This window comes from Gymnodraco acuticeps, unplaced genomic scaffold (genome assembly GCF_902827175.1).
Source record: "Gymnodraco acuticeps unplaced genomic scaffold, fGymAcu1.1, whole genome shotgun sequence".
NCBI classification, from domain to species: domain Eukaryota; kingdom Metazoa; phylum Chordata; class Actinopteri; order Perciformes; family Bathydraconidae; genus Gymnodraco; species Gymnodraco acuticeps.
The window spans coordinates 375,324-396,024 of NW_022990222.1; the positions used below are offsets into that span (position 1 = coordinate 375,324).

General features: G+C 41.1%; 1 protein-coding gene and 1 long non-coding RNA gene across 6 annotated transcripts in view; one reads left to right on the forward strand and one right to left on the reverse strand.

Moving 5' to 3' along the window:
• Positions 1-15,490, forward strand: part of lrp1bb (low density lipoprotein receptor-related protein 1Bb) — a 326,595-nt gene extending 311,105 nt beyond the window's left edge. For 3 of the 5 annotated variants that reach the window (XM_034218589.1, XM_034218590.1, XM_034218594.1), the window contains 7 exons: positions 275-379; positions 3,476-3,589; positions 5,511-5,587; positions 6,629-6,719; positions 7,043-7,193; positions 9,003-9,077; positions 14,252-15,490. In XM_034218589.1, the coding sequence (XP_034074480.1) occupies positions 275-379; positions 3,476-3,589; positions 5,511-5,587; positions 6,629-6,719; positions 7,043-7,193; positions 9,003-9,077; positions 14,252-14,392 (754 nt within the window). In that variant the 3' untranslated portion in view covers positions 14,393-15,490. The remainder of the gene's footprint in view (positions 1-274; positions 380-3,475; positions 3,590-5,510; positions 5,588-6,628; positions 6,720-7,042; positions 7,194-9,002; positions 9,078-14,251) is intronic. The other 2 variants (XM_034218591.1, XM_034218593.1) reach the window with 2 other exon arrangements.
• Positions 17-16,793, reverse strand: LOC117547778. The gene is made up of 3 exons (XR_004569236.1): positions 16,683-16,793; positions 6,604-6,701; positions 17-818 (listed from the first exon to the last, which is right to left on the reverse strand). It is a non-coding gene; the product is annotated as an uncharacterized LOC117547778 (long non-coding RNA).
• Positions 16,794-20,701: the final 3,908 nt, after the last annotated feature.

The window sequence follows — 20,701 nt, forward strand, 5'->3', positions numbered from 1 at the left end:
TCTTCCTTTCTAGAGAAGCATCAGCTCTGCAGAGTATCCCCAGGTTCCAGTAGCTGTATCCGCAGGCTGAAGTCTGAATGAATTGATTTGATTAAATCTGAAATATGTATAAGTTAACTAACCCTACAGCAATTTAGTGTCTGGTATGTCAATGAATTCGAACTCCCCCGGTTTATATAAATATGCATATGTCAGACACTGACTCATTTATCTTTTCTGTAAAAGTGTGGTTTTCTGCTTGTCACTAGCATTCCATTATTTCTTCACCCTCCAGTTGCACAAATGGCAGAATAGCACCGAGCTGTCAGCTGTGTGACGGATATTGCTACAATGGAGGCACCTGTCACCTGGACCCCGACACCAACTTGCCTTTCTGTCAGTAAGTCACTGCTTAATGGGTGAAGGAAAGTGGGGGAAAAAGAAAAAAAATAGAATTTTCTCCACTATTATTCACACTCACTGTTTCCATTCAATTGCTGGTTCTGCGCACCAGAAATCATGGCTTTAGATGCAACACTGAAAATCACCAAGGGGTACGATGTCCCTGCTCAGAGAACAAGATAGATGTCTTCCTCTGGAAAGAAATCCTTAAGTTGAGGGAAGGTTTGATGTCACTGCATGGAGCCCATGGCCCAGCAGGGGGCTGAGTGCTAGTACGCCATCTTACGATGTGACACCTCACTGGAGCTTAAGGTTTTTAGGCAGATAAAAATGGTTTCAAAGCCCCTTCAAAGCTTGCCATTCTGAACATATCGTGCTGTTCCTCCTTGCAGTTAAAAGCTGATGTCAGGCCTCTCCGACTCTCTCCAGTAGTAGGTCTGTAAGAAAAAAGAAGGTTGAGGTATATGTCAGTGGCATAACATGCCATAACATCCAACGGCACAAACCTGCAACAGACAAAAGCTTGGCAAGCAGACCCGAGGGAATTATTGAGAAAGACTACTCAAAGCGCTGCCCCATAGATTAATACCACCTCAACCATAATCATATGCAGTGCTATTTAAAAAAATCTCTTCAAGGAGGAAATTGGAAATCCATTTCAAAAAGACGAACTCTCTATTTTTTTTAACTGCCCATTGTCCACTGTAGTTTAAATTCTCGGTCATCGTTCACATATTCCCAGAGATGGAATCAATTTCTATGCAAATGATCCCATCCTATTCGATGAGGTTAACAGATCTTGATAATGTGGTTTATTATTTGCTGCAAAGACCAGAGATTATGTGAGATGATGGATATGTCTGTGTCAAGAAATCATAATGTTTGCCCTTAATACTCGGAGTAAATGCATACTTTATCAAACCTTCCAGAAATGAGGGTATATGGCAGAACTGCTTCAATTGCAAAGATAATTCTTGCATTAAACACTGACACAGGTTAAAGAGATAAAATGCAGAGTCAATACAACTGGTAAACATGTCAGCCCTCATCATTATTCACTGAGAGATATTTAAATATTCTTCCTGTGAAGCCTTTTAACTATACAACAGCCCTTTTTTTGTCTTACAATGCAGAAAATCTGACTTATTCAGCAATTGTGTTTTCCAGTGAGATCAATAAACCTACCTAAGACAGTAGTAAACCACAACAGTCATTTAAACTGCAGTCTAACACATAGCTGATGCTGTAGCTGAGAAGATAGCTTTAGCAGTTTTTATCAGATAAAAAGATGCTCTTGAGGAGGCACAATGTGTATCCGTCGCTTTGCATTTGTATATAAACCCCTGAATAGCACTCTTTTCCAGGGGACTATGATCTACATTTAAAGATGTCTTTGTGGCAAACAGGATCCAATTTAAACATGTCCCATATTCTTCTCAAACTGAATGAAATAATTTGGTTTTATTGTTAGAGTTTAGGCCGAGATATCCCTATGTTGCTATGCCTCTCACTGTACGGATTATTTGTCCAATGAGTTCCTGTTTTTATTGGGGCTTTTACACCTGTTAATTTGATTTGGACCAAGGGGAATACACTGTTGCATTTGACGTCTAGTCTGGTTTCTGGTCACACTGACTTTTTTATAAATAATTGAAGATAATAAACAAACATGAACCAATGACACGTAAATCATTAGATATAAAAGTGATGGTCATCCTTTACCATCAGAGACTGATTATGAGTTACAAAAAATGATTTAAAATAGTATTAGACTGTTAATCAGCCGTTGTGAATAATGACTAAGAGGTAGAAAAAGAGGTGTCAGTTGTGCAGTAATGATTCAGAGCTTATTACTGTGGAATAGCTGTCACAAACTTTACATTTGACTTAATGAACAGTAAAGGTACATGGAGTCATTACCTATTCATCAGGGGAAATACTTGCACTTTTGTTATCATGGTTGCTAAATGATTCGCAAAAGATCTTATATGCTTTGACAGATTCATTATAGGATTGCCTGCAGATTCCACGGTCAGCAGTTGAATTTATTAGCAGTTTAACCTTTGAGACTTTACAAACAAACTGCACAACAGTCAACACTGAAAGTACCCTGGGGACTATCAGACTTTTCTGATATATCCAAATGTACAGGTGTGAAAACCTCCTGCAGACCACAGTCCAGATCAAACATCCAAACATCAGTCCCACAAAAACAAGTTATTTAGGTTTGGATCAAATCGAACCATGCAAGTATGTTTGGGATGGCTCAGACTTTCTGATCAATTACAGAAGGTTCTGGCAAACTCTAGTCATGCTCTAACAGTGGCATAGCTAACAGGCCAATCACCAGCAAGTGTATGGTAGAGAGGCAGAGATGGAGAGGGATGTCAAATACACATGGCTCAAAAGGACAGGTGCACAGATGTGATGACAGGATATCATGTGTGATATACTGTTCTTCAGTATAAAGCATCATTTCAGTGTCACAAAAAATGATAGGTAAATGAATGTAACAAAAAGATGCCTTGGGTCAGACTTTCAGGTGTAAAAAATTCAAACATTTAAGTCCAAAATGTATACTTTTTTTTCACAATCCTTCACTTTGAAATAGTGAAACTGTCAACATTACTGTATGATTGTGTTTTGTGTTCTGTATTTGTGTTAGTATGAGATATTCACAATGTGGTATATTGAGTATATATAATATGAGTGTTTTTTGTAAAACATCTTACATATTCTGAATGTATATAATTTGTAGTTGCCATCCTAAGCTGCAAGTAACAATTTCATTTTATTTGTTTCTGTTATTTTTTTAAATAATTAATGTAATGTATTACTTAAGAATACACATATCCCAGAGGTGTGACCACTGTAACAGACTGTTCTTTTGCAGGCACAGTGAAATTAATGTGTGTTCATGTTTTTATTTTCTTTGCTAATTTGCTTGATGCAGACACAACATTGACTTACTTTGTTTTATGAGTGAAGCTTCTTTAAGGGATTAGTTTGTCAATCTCCATTCATCATGCAGCAAAAAGTGCAACAGTATATATTCTCTGGGCCCTTTTATCACTCCATACACAATGTTTTGCAGCTGCACGTCAGGGTTCAAGAACCAACGTTGTGATGAGCTGGCCAACCCCTGCGATTACTTCTGTCAGAATGAGGGGATGTGCACATTAACAGCTCTTAACAAACCACGCTGCAAGTAGGTCCTTCTCACCTCTCCAGCTGTATTCAGAGCCAACTCACACCTTTTTGTCCACACCACCACCCTAACTCCATCTGGCTCCATTTCAGCCTCAGTCCACTTTACTGTATGGGCTCTTTGTCTGAGTACTGCCTTGTAGCAACCTATCATGTAATAAGTGTAATAAAAGAGCAACCCACAATAGGTTAAACATAGTCATCTGAAAGAAAGTGTTATGATATGGTTATTTAACTTGATTGTGAAAGCATTACATTTGTATTGGACAGCTCTGTGTCTTTATTCCCAGACATTTAATTGTGACTGGAGTGTGTCCTTGGTAAATTAGGACTGTGACTTCCTATTTTGATTGAAATGTGTTTTGTCACACTTCCATGGCCTGCCGGGGCTCCAGTAATGACAGGTTAGCTAACTAGCCGTAATTAGAAAGCTTGTGAAGTTGCTGTCAAACACTGCGCTGCTCTTTGAGCTTTGACTCGCCCTTTTAGCAGCAACACTCACAGCTTTGCATTTAAACTGGAAAGAAAATGTGTTCTCACATCCTCCGTGTATGTTGTAGTAATACTGACTACAAGTTAAAATACTTTTAACCTTAATATGACTTTAATTGGTATATTTGTAATATTATTTGTTTCACATTAGCATTGTTCCTTTTCGTTATTTAAGGTCTTAACAATATGTAAGTGATCTTTAAAAGGTGTTAGACGGCATATTTATAACCTTTGGACACTAGCGCCAAGCTAGCTGTTTCCATGTTTCACTCTTTGTGCTAAGCTAATCAGATGCTGACTTTAGTTTAAATCTATTGCACAGTTTTATTTATTTTTTAATCAATTATCTTATCAAACAATCAGCAAAATAAAATAAAACATATTCCCCTGTATGCCAAAATGTTATTTTTATATCAATTGACTTATAATGTATATTGGAAGCAATGACTAGGCACACATTAGCACATATTTGTTGATGCTAAGCTAACAACCTTCGATGTTGCTCTTATTACATTATCAGTTGCTGTATGATGTACTTTTGATGCCCCTCACTGCCACCCATCTCATGCACACAGGAATCAGGGTTGTGGTGGGGGGGGGGACTTTAACGTGACACTGTGTGATGTGGGTTTCAGTGTGTGCATTTTCAACCTTTGCATGACGGCAAGCTGAATATGTTCTTTACTGACCAGTCATCACGTACAGCTTCCTAGGCTGAACATCTCATCAGTAATATATGTCTACCTTCTATGCCTTCCACACAGTTTAAAATAATTTCTTCATTTGTTATGGAATTAGTCCTTTCATCGTGTACGCCTCCCAGAGGAGATCAAACTCCCCGTCGCTTCCACTCTCATTAAAATTCATGTCGCTGTGACATTTTGTTCAATGAGGGCGTGATTCATTTCCCGTATGTATGGCGCTGCATTCTTATTTTTGATAGCCCGATGTTCTGATTCTTAGAGTGCATGTAATTTAGAGTAATTTCATTCTGTCATCATCCAGTCGCACCCACAAGAACGCTCATGCTTTACAGACCCATCTGCGTCAGTCGTGTGAATTTAGATATCACCTCTTCTAACAAGGGTCATATATATCACCCACATCAGATCCCATTGGAACACAAATGAGATGACGACTTGTTGTCCCGCTGTGATCCTTTGATATTTCTACACACTGAATATTCAACATGTATATCTCAACACACTGTTTGTGGACACAACATGTATATACTTAGTGATCTCTCTCCAGGTGGTGTTTTGTTTGTGTTTGGATCAAAGCACTCCATAGCAAGACTGAATCATAATGTGTTGTATATGTAAACCACGGTCACATCATAATGTAGTTCTTCATGTGAAGGTGTTTTCAGCAGTTTTACTGCCAGGATTTCTAACGGTAGTTTATTTTAACTTTGTTTCGACCTTCTTCAGGTGTTCAGTCAATTGGGCGGGAACACAGTGTGAGAGACCAGCCCCTAAAAGCAGCAGATCGGACAATACCAGAGGAGGTGAGTACTGGGAATATCACATTTTTACAATTTCCTACATTTTTAAATCCCAATTGCATTACAGTAGCAACGTCACTTATACATCTGAAATGATCACATTATTAAACATCAACACACATAGGACTCAGCCCTGGTTAGCACCTTAACAAAATAATGTCTGAACTCCATCCAACCTAGCAAGTTTGCACTATTTTAATAGAATAGCCCATACTCAGCAGGTATACTTATTTTGAGTTAAAGGAACTGCTGCCTGATATTTTCAGTCTTAAATAATCTGCAAATAATATTAAGTAGTACATTGATATCTCCTAAAGAAAGGCTCTACATACAATGTTCAGTTTTTCCCGCTAGCCCGTATTTATATACATTTTACCTGGAAAAACTGTTGAAGTCCTAATACATTTAAATATCTCCGGTTATAATGTTGAGTACGAATAATGCCCTTTATGCACAGATAGTGCTGAATACACAATTCAGCACCAGCCCCTCCCATCGATGCCACAAGCACGCAACGAGATGCCATTGCTGTAATGACAGTATGGAGTATGGATGCTTGACTTTCTCAAAGGCCTGCAAAGGCCTCATAAATGATTATAGCAAAAATATATCTTTAGTGGCCTGAACCGGCCAAGGTAGCCTGCATCTTCCCGGGTTTCTCTCTGTGAAACAGAATTAAAACAGTGCGTGATTCAACTCGGCAGCAGCGGACGTTTTTTCTTTAACTAGCCTACTTTCAAACAAAACATAACATACCTCGGTGATGAAAAGTCATTTCTAACTAATATCTGCAATCAAAATGAACAATCTTTTTAGAATCTGCACATTTACTTTACTATTACTGCACAACCAGTTTGTAATGGACATCTGTTCTGTAAATAGAGTGAAGTGTTCAGTCAACCAAGCATTAGAGAGGAAAGAAAAAAGTGGCCTTTTTGAAGCCACAGTCAGGCATGGTTGCATACAGTGTGTCACTATCAGAGCCCATCTGGAATCCTTTCAATCTTGTCTCATCTCACCATCTCTCCTCTGTGTGTCTCTCAGGAAGCATAGCTATCATTGTGCCTCTGGTCCTGCTGGTGATCTTGATTGTGATGGTGGTAGCAGGTGTTTACATCTGCAGAAGGAAGCAAAGGTAAGTCATTAAATATATCAATAAGAAAGAGGCTTCTAAGCAGCAACAGATGATAAGAGATCCAAAACTACACAGCTTTAAAGATAAATGGAAGTCTGTGCTTTATATATAAAAAGTGTGTTGTTTATTTGAACATGTTCAGCACAACACCTGCCCTCAGAGCTAAGCCTCTGATTATAATTCAGCTTTTAGTTCTGCCAAGCAAAGTTATGTACACCCAAGTGTGCCTAGTAGTGAGATGTGATTTGTTGTGTGGAGCAGCACAGCATGTTGACCTGCATGTTGAGTATCATGTTAATGATTCCCGGCTCCGCGCACCACAGGGGAAAACGAGTCCAGAGGCAGCCCATGACAAACGGAGGAATAAATGTGGAGATTGGGAACCCGTCATACAACATGTATGAAGTGGACCACGACAACCATGCTGATGCAGGCAGCCTGCTGAGACCCAACTTCACGCTGGACCCTCACAAGGTTGGTATATGTGCTTAATATTAACCTAACCGCAATGCAAACAACAAGCTATATATCCCTGAGAAGCACTGCAACATTATGGCAGTGTATTGCTGCCACTAAAAGTGCTTGATTTCTAATTTTACAACAAGATTCATTTGTTGCCATATTTTTATTCTGTTTTCATTATTACAAGAAACCTGTATGTTATCTTTTTGTTTTATTTCATAAATTACTGTGGGCTCATTTTCATCACTGATGTACTTAGTATTTATTTTAAACGTTATTCGAATCAATCTTGATTTGATCAATAAATAATAATTATTCATGATTGAGTGTATTGACTGCATTATGTTACATTATGTGACATAAGATACATCTATATAACATATACTATATATATATATTACAAACATGCACATCTTCACATATAACTGTAAATTAAAATGACTTAAAATTCCAATCTATGTGTTGTTTAAAATTATCACTAGAATACAGAACAGTAATAGCATATAAAATATATCAACTATAGACTACTGTAGTTCAAATACAAATCAGGGAAATAAAGTACTCTGTCATTGCATCAAATCATGAAAATATAATAGAAGTTATAGCATTTTTTTTTCAATGATTGTTCATGTATGAAAGAGCCAGCAATGAACAACTTAAGTGGACTACGTGATCACTTTAGGCAAATTATTGAACAGCATTTCTAAAGAGATGATTCTGTCTCCAGATTGTTGATGCATTAAAAAACACTTGATAGTGATTACATTATTTGCTGAATGACTGTAATCAGTATAAATGGTTTTCACTGCCGGAAAAAGGAACATGTTGCCTTTTTTCAACAATTCCAATGTACTAAGGAAAATGGAATGTGTCTTGGAATAAAAGTCAGCATAAACACATTAATCATATATATATATATATATATATATATAGCTATGGTGAATCTGTCAGTATGCTCAATTAAAATGTATAATTTAATTTAGCAACATATGCATTGGAATCGCTATATAACATTTTCTAGGAACTTATGTTTGAGTAGCCATATGCAGTCACGTTCCATTACACATCCTTGATAAACAGTGCAGTGCTTGTAAAGGAATAGGAGGAGCTGATTGAACCGGCCTTAAATGATGCCAATCCTTATTACACCTGCTAACTATCATATATGCTGCAATCATGACAATACTGACACTGCCGATCACACCATACTAAACTTACATAGTACATCTCCATCCAAGAATAGTCATGTGTATAAAAACAAGTGTTGAGTAACCAGAAAAAACATGTTAGGGTAATTCCTCCAATTACTGTGGTAATGTGATATCTGGTGTTGGTATGAACCACTAGAATTATACCATTAGATTTTGTAGAGATTTTGTAAAGGCTATCTACAGTAGAGTGCATATATCTCCAAGTGCCACGAACCAAGATTACTTTTCATCCGGCTTGTGATTTATTCTGAACATGATCCTCAACCTCGCACTAACACGCAGCATATCAAATGAATCATAACACTGTCACTGATGTTGTTATCTAGCTCACCTGCTAGAGCTTCAAGCTTATTGCTACTGCTTCTTGCCCTGCCAACTCTGACATCTGCTATTGTCAGTCCAATCTGGCTGTTTCTTTTTTTTTTCAACAGAGGCACCCTGGCTTGAATTTCAACTAGCTTCTGATTTCTACTTCAGTCACTGAGTCCCCGACAATTCCTCACGTCTTTACCTCAGAGCATTTTTATTGTGAATAGCATTATTATGTGTTTGGTGTTAGCTGTGTGTGTGAATTTAACTTTAAACAGAGTTGGTGCCTGTTGTGTTGCAGGGCTGGTGTGTAAAATCCAGTGAACCTCACACTTTGGGCATACATTCTGTGCCCAAGGAGGTAATCCCTGGACAGGTGAATTTTCCAAACTTTACTTTTTGTTTGCCCTCCAGAATACAAAATCACCCTCATGTAAGCACCCTCATGTGCAGTCAGTCACCTGGCGAATATTTTAAACAACTTTATATAGTGATCTGTGTGATAAGAATATATCTTAATCTGAAGCGAGTCAAGGTTATATCTCACACAGGCTCTGCCCTCTACTGGACTCTATGGGTACTACTCTCAACCATGCTTTGCGAGCATTCACACACTGAGTTTGTATAAACGTAGCCGGCCAATCAATGCAAGCCTACCTGAATGCGCGCGCAGGCACATAGCATATAAGGCAGCCACGCCTCCTGATCCTGTCATCCTTTTCTCTTCAGCGAGCAGGACAACACCTCAGATAAAGTAAAACGTGTGAAAGAAGAAGAAATAAGTTATCATACCTTCATGGAGTCGCCACTTCTAGAGACCCGGGCCCGTCCTTCGTGCCCTGGCTTAATAGCGGGCGCCGATCCCCACCACCTCTGCTTCGAGTGTTTGGGGGACCAGGATATGGCCACGTTCGCCATTCCAGCGGGGCGGATGGCTGCCGGGGAGGAAGATGACGAGGACTTCTCGTTGTCGGGCACTTCCGGGTCCGGCGTCCATGGAAGTCCACCGGCGGCGGAGCGTGGCAGCCCATCTGCTCCCAGCAGGCACCAGGCTGGGCAGAGAACCTCTGCCTGCTCACGCGCACGTGAGTGGAATAAACCGCAGAAAGTGCTGTCAAAGCACTGTGTGAGTTCAAAAGACGCTATTGCCGGCGTGCTGTTGTCAGAAAACACACCTTGCCTGGTATAATAGCTCCGATTAATGCATTTCACCGTTGAATGTGAAACACAGCGTTAATACGAAGGCACGCGGCTCGTGAGAGTGGCGCAGTAAAAATGATTGCATTCATCTCAGAGTAAGAGTCATCTCTCTCCACAATTCCACATTTCCCCATAATGTCCGTTTCAAAGAGACGGCATTATGACGGAGCCGCGGCCCCACGAGAGTGTGCGTTCAAGGACCTCAGTAGAAAATCGGCTCTTTCTATGTCAGCCCCCCATGGGCCAATCTTCCTTTTATGGAACGTTTGGCGGCAGAGTGGGCCACCAGAGAGTGCTACAGTTTCTTAGCTGCGACTCCACAGCTGCTTGCATGTCCCCTAACACAGTTTTATGGGGAATGGAAGCTCGGCTGTGTACTGACAGAATGGATGGACAGGACACTGAGACTGGGTTACTCACTCCAGTTTTGCAGCGTCCCTCCTCCATTCAGGCAAATATATCATCCCAGGAGGAGATAGGTTTCCTTTCAACAAAGATTCAGGCCCTGTTGCAAAAACAGGCTGTGTCTGTTGGGCATTCTCAGGACAGAGAAAAGGGGCTTTACTCCATGTACTTCCTGGTTCCCAAGAAGACAGGAGAATTCAGACCCATTCTGGATCTTCGCTGCCTGAATCAGCACATTGCCTGCGAAAAATTCCATATGTAAACCAATGACTGGAACTACGGCAGCCGGGCGATTGGTTCACAACCATCATCCTGAAGGACGCTTACTTTCATGTCGAAAATTGCTCCAAAGCACAGAAAGTATTTGCGTTATGCCTTCCAAGGGGTAGCCTACGAGTACAGACTACCATTTGGCTACTCCCTATCCCCACGCACGTTCAGCAAATGTGTGACCACAGCGCTTCAGCCGCTTCGCGACCATGGTATGAGGGTTTTCTAATGCAACCTCATAGTCATGGCCAGGTCCAGGGAAGAGGCAAACACAGCCCAATTGATCCAAGTGGATTGCGGTCAATTGGAAGAAGAGCAGTCCCATACCTCACCAGCAGGTGGAGTATCTGGGGATTTCGCTCGATGCAGGCAGACTACGTGCCACCCTGTCAGAGAGCAGACAGGCATCCCTGCTTCAGGCAGTTTGCAGACTACGACAGGGGGCAACGGTGACAGCTTTGACCATCATGCAGACTCTGGGTCTCATGGCGGCTGCTCACCTTGTGGTACCGCTGGGGTTACTGCATATGCGTCGCCTGCAGAGGTGGTTTGCCGGCCTTCACTTAGATCCCAAGAGGCACAAACGATGTCCTGTGACCATTCCCCCCCCCTCAGTTGAGAGCAACCTCCGATACTGGGGGTCCCCAAAGCATCTGCGGAGGGGAACTCCACTGGGGCGGGTGACCTCCTACATCACGGCATCTGTGACAGTTGCCCGGAGGTGCTGAAGTAGATCTGGGCAGTTCGGACAGTGCAACAGCCACTGTACCCTGTGGTTTTCCCTGGCTCGGCAGGACAATCCACCCTGGGGGGGGTGGCCAAGAAAACTGCCCTACGCCTTTCCACCGCTGCGTCTCATTCTCCCCCTCCCGGGGAGGGTGAGACAAGAATGATTGTCAGTCATCCTGTTAGCCCCAGGTCGCCGCTCGGCGCCGTGGTACACAGAGGTGACACAGATGATGGTGGGCCAGTCCTGGACGGTTCCTCAGGTCTGGGGGGCGTTGCCTCAGGAAGCAGGTGCAATAGGGGTGTTACCCACTCTGGGCCAACCTCTCTCAGGCTGAGACGGCAGGGACTGCCTGACAAAGTTATTCGGACTATCCAGGCAGCAAGAGCAGGATCCACCACAGCCTGTTACAGGACGAGGTGGTTGGGATTCCAGCGGTGGTGTGAAGAAAGGAGTCTAGAGCCTCTATCATGTACGTTGGGCTCTATTCTGTCCTATTTACAGATACTGGTGGACAGGGGGCTTGCTTATTCCACAATTAAGGTGTATGCAGCAGCCATCTCGTCCTGCCATGAAGGATTGGGGGGCAGGTCAGCCTTTAGTCAACCGCTTATGGCGCGTTTGCAGGGGGTCAGGAGACAGCGCCCAGTGGTGCATGTCTCAACCCCGCAATAGGATCTGCCGTTGGTGCTCGAGGCTCTGGTCACAGAACCATTTGAGCCTCTGGAGCTCCCCTCCCTGAAGGCACTATCATTGAAAACAGCTTTGCTGTTTGCCTTGACTTCGGCCAAGAGAGTGTGCGAGCTGACCGCTCTGTCGGTACACCCGAGTTGCCTTTTGATTCGGGGTGACTGTAGCGGGGAGACACTCAGACCGAACCCCTCCTTTGTTCCCAAGAACCTAACCTTGTGGGTCAGTAGGTATCTGACCCCCCCCCCTAGACACAATGCATTTATGTTTTCCCATGCTTCTTAGGGACCCGGGAAACACGCAGTAAGCCCCATACAGGGCTGGAGGACTCTCCCCGTCTGCCTGTGGGCGGGCGGGGAGAGCCTTCCTCACTATTTTCCATGCACACTCTACGCGAGTTAAGTGTGAGTGTGCTCTTCCCAGCCAAGTAAGCTGCGGCCCCGACTTCTCCACGGTCTCAACCGGATGAGAGGAAGTTTGGGTGCGGTGGCTGCAGAGGTCGCATTAACCGAATATTTTCCGTCTATGACGGATTTTTTTTAACAATGACGAAAATATCTGAAAGCAGTCTGTCATTTTGATGGATTAGAACAAACTCGGAACAGCGCTAAAGTTTCCCCGCAGCGAGGCTCCGGTGTTAAACATGCCTGCCAAAAAGGAAATTATACCGTTTCCAAACCCAACTTTGCCGTACAAATCATTGAAATGTCTGTGAGTTTTGGCTTTACGCTGTGCGCACACCCGCGAGGTGCAGTGGGCATGCATAACACGGCGCTAACAGTTCACAAGCGTGAGCCCCGCCCCCCGTTGACAGTCCACGACCGTGCTACCCCCCCCCCCCCCCCCCCCCCCCCGGTTGACAGTTCTCTCTCTCCCCCCCCCCCAGAGTGTAAAGGCCGACGGGTAATACTGAATTTTTACGGAAATGTTACGATCCTGTCTGTCAAAATGACGGGCAGTGAAAAAGTCTAGCGCAACTTCTGGGTGGCTGTTAACCAAAGGCCGGTCAGGGGCAGTGTGATGGGTCGATGTTGTTGGACGACAGGTCGTTTATCCATCAGGGCTCCACCCACTGTACCCATAGAGTCCAGTAGAGGGCGGAGCCTGTCTGAGATATAACGGGGGGTTACATATTATAACCCTAGTTATTTAAGCCCAGGTGGAGCCCTCTACCTAGGGGCCCTGTCTTTCCTATGCTGCTCGCTGAAGAGGGTGTAGGATGACAGGATCAGGAGGCGTGGCCGCCTTATATACTGTGTGCCTGCGCGCGCATTCAGGTAGGCTCGCCCTGATTGTCCGGCTACGTTTATACAAACTCAGTGTGTGAATGCTCACATAGCATGGTTGCGAGTAGTACCCATAGAGTCCAGTAGAGGGCTCCGCCTGTGCTTATATAACTAGGGTTACGTAACCCCCCGTTACTCTCACCGAAATCTTTAGATGTCCTATACATCAGTTGTAAAAGTGGAAATAGACGAGTCATCTTTGCCACTTTACTGCTAATGTCAAAGAAGTGTAAAAATATACTTACGCTATGGCTGTGCTATACTTTAGAATAAAGCAATTTTCCATGTGAGGATTTAGGTTTTTGTACTTCCATCTACATGTTGCTGTCTGTTACCGTATTGCTTGCTGAGTAATAATCCACAGTATGCATGAGTTATGTCTTGTGCTCTTTGTTTCTTTCATTTTTTTCTTCTGTACTGCTGTCTCTACTTTTTACACCTTGATAATCACAGTGGACTTTACTTAAAGCTGCACTAATCACTATTTTCTTGGCTCAATTGGCCTTGTTTAATGCTCAACAGTATGGCTGTGTGTAGCGTCAAACCCATTAGCGGTATCTCTATCTATTTGTTTTGGTTTTTCGCTAACTAACTAGAAAACCACTCTCGCCAACCTTGTCTGCAGACATAGCAGGCAACCAATCTTTACGTCACCTGCATTTAAAAAGCTACAGTAGCAAACATATACCAGTATTTTGCCTTTTTATCAGGTGGTGGAACACAGAGCTAAAAGAAGAGTGACTCTTTACCTTGAATGTGTCAGGTGTACATAACACGACTCCAGATGGATAATGATGCTGTTTCGTGGATTGGCTCTTATTCAAACATTAACTAACATTTGCCACAACACTGTAAGATAATTGTGTGTGTAAAAACAACATATTGTATTAATGCGGCTTTAAGACTCCTACTGTTCTGAAGTAACTTAGATAAATAAATATATTTGTTCCATCTTCTTTCCTTCCCTCACAGCCAATGAACTACTCCAACCCGGTGTATGCAAAGATCTATATCGACGGGCAAAACTGCCGGAAGCCAGTCATCAGTATTGACGAGAGGAGAGAGCTACTCCCAAAGAAACTGGAGGGGACAATTCATGAAACCGCCGCATAGCCTAACTTTACACTTTGTACTCCTTTTTTTACCACAGTGTACAATATATAATACGAAGGTGGAAAGAAGAATTTTTCTATTTCCTACGAGACTCTTAGGTTCTACCGGTTTAGCATCAGCATAATGTCCTTGTTGGTGTGCTGAAGAGATTTATTTTCCATTTACTGTTTTTGCTTTCTAATGTTTGTCCGACATAAGTTATACAGCGTTGTACTGTATACTATGTGACACTGAAGTAAAGCTGCTGATTTGCAAAAACCTTATTAACACCCATAAGCCACACTTGTGCACAGTTTAAACCTTAAAAATGCAGTGCTAAAAATTGTACCCATACCTGTTTCTAGTTTAGGGTGGAATACAGACAGTTTTGTGAAGGTGAGCAAAGCAGGTTGGCTCAATTTTTCTGAACAAATGTTAGTTTTGTAGAGAAGAGTTAGGGGTTGGTTCTATGGTTATTTTCTTTTTGTACACATAATAGGACATACAGACCACAAAGCTTCACAATTGAGCAGTGATGCATCATATTTTTGAGGTTTTGTCCTTTTTTTTTTTTCTCGGAAAATGAAGGATCTACTGACTGGATTTCCAGCGAACGCCATACTATCGACATGATCTTTCTCACACAATATGTAATTTCACAGCGTTTCCATTTCCTTGGATTTCCCGCTTCATCTGCCCTGTTTCTCCATTAATATACTACATGAACTTATCTTTTTTGGTGAAAGATATTGAAGCCCACGTTGAATGTTCTCCGATCAGATGCCCAGATCCCGTACTGTACACTGAACAGACAGATACTGAATACCATATTTTTCTAGGTCTCGTATATCAACAGATGGATTAAAGATGTAGACAAGGAAGAGATTTACCACGGCTATGGAAAAGGTTATTAATATAAACACATCTGTTACTTTGGAAAAAGAAAGATGATAAATATAAGACATTTTATAATTTTGTATTTGATTTGTATGTTGTTTGGCTGCTTGTATTTTGAAGAAATGTATTAAATGTAAGTAATTTTTATATAAAATGTAAATCGATATTGAATAAAGGGGGCTTATTTCCACTCTGTGTTCCTCCCTTAAAAACTCTGGTATTCAAGCCTTGATCAAAGTTGTTATATATCCATGCTTCACATGGCTACTGACCTCACAAGTCAATCAGTGTGAGGTCTTTTACCTGCTGGGCAGAGGAAGGTGGCTGATGGGAGATTATTGTCCTCCCTGTGTGTGCAGGCAGGCCAATACCATTCATTACCTGGTGGTGTTGCCAGCGTCGGTGCCACCTGCTGAATGATAATTCACTCTCCTTTTACTTTACTTACAATGGCTGTCTCTCCACACCTCCTTCCTCACCATGGCAACCAGAGGAGGCAGCAGCACTCTTGCCCTTTCTCCATCTATCCAAGCAATCGCCGGGATCTGCCAGCACACCCGGCCCGACACATTTTGATGATGGTAGGAGTAGGAGTGCCACTGCCACCATTTCCAGCTTCCCTAATTGCCTCCGCCTGTAAAGCCTCGTAGCAATGAGAGAGCCAGTGAAATCCGCTGAGATGACACGGGGGCATTTCAAAAATGTATGAGTCCATGTTTTTATGGATTTTCTACAAATCCAAAAACTTTTGTGGTTATAAGCGGACATGTTTCTCTTGGATAAAGGAAAGCCAGTGTACTGAGAGGAGGAGGAACTGCCACATCGCTGTTGAAGACTCTGCCTCAACTGTGGCTAAGAAATGAAATGCAAATGTATTTTTAAATTAATCACATGTTTGATTCCTCTGTGCCTATTAAGGTGTTTTCTATGTTTCACGTGGTGCCAATTCTTCATCTCTTTTATAAGTCTTTGGAGGATACAAGTTGTGTGTTTATTGTTTTCCTGCACTGCCAGATTTGACTATGAACTAGTCCCAAGTCCAGCCTTTTTGTTGTGAACATAGAGATTTATGGAAGAAATGTTTTCAAGGAACAACATTTAATTTGGGCTTGGATGGATGTAAAACTCTCCTGGTTGAATCAGCAGACAAAAACGAACCATTTTTACCGAAACAAAACACAAGTCTCACAAGAAGCGTTTAAATTAGCCCTGAGCGAAAAAAGCACAGAACTCTTGGTATAAATACTGTATTACTTATCGGATCTGCTCAAACAAGCTTTGCTAGCAAACTGAGATTCCACAGATTCTAGAAATATAAGTATCATCACTGAGCGATCAGAACTTGCGACATGGGAAGCAAATGCAGATATTACAACACGGAGTATTGGGTAGCAAACACGGGAGAAATTCTTACCTGTTGCTGTTATTCTGATCAAAAGTTCTGTTCAATGGCATTAAGACGAGAAAAACGCAGCTGAAGGTTAATCCATAGGTTAATCCAATGTGTCTGTCACTTTGAAAAAATTGATGTAAAAAACTGAGTTTTCATATTAGCTGCTAATGATAGCTACCAGTGTATGACAGCTTCCTGTTTTGGGTATTCTGGCTACACATCACTCCTTATTTGGTAACGTGTGTGTGTATGTGGAACTTCCCCTCGATTCTATTGGCTCTAACGGTTAAAAATATATGTCAATCATCAAAATCGACCAAGGGAGGCCAGAGATAGGTCAAATTACCCCAGAAGTGGGTTTGATAAATCTCTCTAAAAATGTCAAATTTCACTTGTTTTGCATAAATTATGGTCATTTGTTCTGGGAATGTCATTTTCGAACCTGAGACCTGGAAAACAGGCTCGGGGCTTAAAAGGTTAAGAAACGTCCATTCATCGGGTTTAAGCTTCTAAATTCATTTTGAAGGCTGCTGCTCTGAGAGGTTAAAGCTCTCCGGACACACAGCAGTGTAACGCCCACCATCACTGTTGTTGTGCAGGCAAAACCTTAATCAGTGATACATTTCAAATGATGTTGCATGTAACATTAACAGCAAGTCAAAAGCAAACATCTTTGCAATAATGTGATTTAAAAAAAGGCAGTTTCATTGAAACAACATGGATCAATTTCAGATAAATTAAGCATCCTTGTTTTGCTTGCAACCCGGGTTCACACGTCCAACTGCTTTCTCTATGACAACAAGGCTGAGGATCCATCTGTGCAGCAGACAGTGTTTCAATGTGGGGCAATCATTTGAATCTTTTTATTAGAAACATTTGGAATTATAATTTTGTCAGGGAAATAATATATGACTGGGTGTCAGCAAACAATCAAATATATTAGAATTGTTTATATTTGTGCAGCAGCATAGCATATTTAATGAGTACTGAATGCAGTATTGCATACCTTTGACTTTATAAATGTAGTTGTATGTAGATTTGTTGTACAGCCATATGTCAGTGCTCATGAACAAATGATCTGAATCTCTCCATACAAAGGACCAGGAAAATGAATGTGGAATGTATTGGATATGTTTTACTTTGTTATGGTTTAAATCATTTGTATCACAGTAATTCTGTTGAAAACAAGATGTGTTATGTGCCTGTGCAAATAATTCAAGATTTAAGATACACTGACTGCCTAAAAGGATTCCCTCTTACCCTTTAACATATTGGCATAGCGCCCTAAAAGCTATTTCATAGCATATGCACTTTTATTTATTTACAACCAAAACATTACTTTAATGTGAAAAAAGTCATGGAAAGACGCAGTAAATAGTGCTTTTACTTAAAACAAAATGACTGCTTTAGAGGTGTTATCGATACAAATAACTATAATAATCACCAGCCTCACGCTTTACAATCATGTGGTTTGCTTATATTAAATAATGTTTAACTTGTGCAAATGACAGACCAATGCCAGAAGCTCGCTGTTTCCCATCTGCTGGTTAAGAACAGGGATTTAAGTTATCAGGAAACTAAAAGTCTTAATAACAATTAATATACTGTTAAGATCATCTTTGTAAAGAAGAGGATTTATTTTATTTTTTTTAGATCAGAGCAATGTAAAAAAAAAATGTGTTCTGACAATAAAGTCAGAATTTTTAAATGTATGAGTCACAATTCGACAATAACTAAGAATTCCACATTAATGTCAGACATCTGAGAGAATGTCAGAATTCAGAGAAAAAAATCTGAACTCTGAGAAGAAAATGATTCTCACTTTATCCTGAAAATCTCTGAATCCTGACTTTTTTTTTAATCAGAATTCCGCCTTTAATCTCAGAGCAAAAGAAAAATCACTTTTGGTCAGATCTCAAAAATAGTTTACATGTGGCCCTAATCTTTTAATCCTGTATCAAGACAAGCAATGTAACGTAGTATCCTTTGTAATATTCTGTTCTCCATCTTTTCAACTATAGCATCCCTGTGACTGCCTATATGTAAGTTATAGACCATTTTACTTCTTATAGATCTTTTTCAGCATCTAACTTTAGCCATTCTCTCTTTATTTCTGTCACAATCTTTATTTCATGCTGACACAAAGTTAGATAACTTTTTTTCATTGTTTCTCTAAGACAACTAATGACACTGCTAAACTTATTTGTTTTCAACAGTGGGAATCGAGGCTCAACATTGGAGTATTTTTGGTAAAACTTGATTTGTACTTTCAGTCAAACAGAGCATAACAGGCAGTATTTTGGCAATTCTAGTGGTGTTGATTGGGTTATTGCCAACATCTCACAAAACATGCACCTCCTCATGAACGGGTGATAATCATCAGGTTGAAGTGATTTTATAAAAGTGTTCTTAACTTAAGATATGCCTTCTTTTCACACAAACTTAGTAGGAGCTGTTAGGATAAGGATCTGACACTGAAACTCCCCACCAGTATCCAAATAGAAATTGTTTACTGTTGAGTAGAGCATGTACCCACACTGCATTGCAATTCTCCCCAGGCCCTCTTCCATACCACATCTTCAGCTAATGAAGACCTCCAGGTCAGCAGTGATAGATCTCAGCTGTAGAGAGAAAAGTGAGGAAAGGGCTGCTTCTCCCTCACTCCGCCACAAAAGTGTATCAAGAAGAAAACCAAACGCAAATTTGAAAACTCGTCCTGAGCTAAAAGATGCTTTGCTCTCCGCTCCCCTCACATTGCCTATCGATTTATTGTCTCTATTCCACTTAGCAAGCATCACCATTCTCCTGCATAAACATCAGAAAAACCCAGAGGGCTCATCTCGCGGACAGAATCAATAACAGCAGGAGTCGTATTCAGATTATAAACAGCAGCTCCTGCATGCTATGCTCTGCACCGAGGAGCTTTCTCTGTTTGCAGTGAAAGGGGGAGAAACTGTAAAGTTAACTAGGAAAAGGACAAATAGGGGGATGGAAAGAAATGAAAACTTACCCCCAAAGCTAATAAAATCTCAGTCCCATTTGAGTTTCTCACAGCTTGCAGCCTTGTTTCCTAAAAGTTATTTTCCTATAACTAAACCGCATTGTCAATCAACCCAGTCTCACGGCATTTCGTGTTATAGTCACGACATTTAATCTATTGATTCGTGTTCACCAACACGATTTCCCCCTTTTTTTCGTGTCACACAGAACGATTTTAAAAGCAATATATTTCTATTTTGGTAGGATTTTTCGTGCCTGCAGCACGTCTTTTTGTCCGGTCGGGTCTTAGAAGACCGGAAGCTGTGTGGTTCATAAAAACATGTTCTTACTCAATATCAAGCCACGATTATTGTTTTTTATTTTAAATAATGTCGGACTTTTTTGTCGTCTGTGAGGAAAATAAATGGGGCTGCAGAGCCTCAGAATACTGAAATCTGTATTTTTTAAATCTTTTTTTCCTTCTAATTTGTTATTCTTTTCTAAATAACACACTGTTATTTACTCAACAATAACACACAATTATCCTTGTTTTTATTTATTTGTTTAATACTATAATCTCGGGCAGTGGCGAGCCGTGACTTGTATACCTAGGCCTATACCTACGTCACAGCGTATACTTCAGCGGAATATCAAAACAGCGGCCCTGGGTGCAAAACGCATCAATGACAGCGACCCTCTACCACACAGAACAACACCATTTATATAAACACCTATCATGACAGGGAACCCACAGCCAAGTAACAATTAGAAATGAATTAAGTCGGCACAGCGGCCCACATTGAAAATGACTTAGGCCTACCTTTGATGATAAATCACTGAAACACAAAGTCCATCCTCCTGTCCTTTTGGATGAAGCACTTGATGGCGGGTCATTCAGCTGATCCTTTGCCACTCCAGTTTATCATTGTAACTCAATCTTTAAAATGACTTGGTTAATAATTTTGCCAACGATGTCATCACTATCAGTGAAGTGAGCCATCATGAAGGAAGTTATGCTAATCATAAATCTATCGATCATAAATCTATCGATTAGATTTATG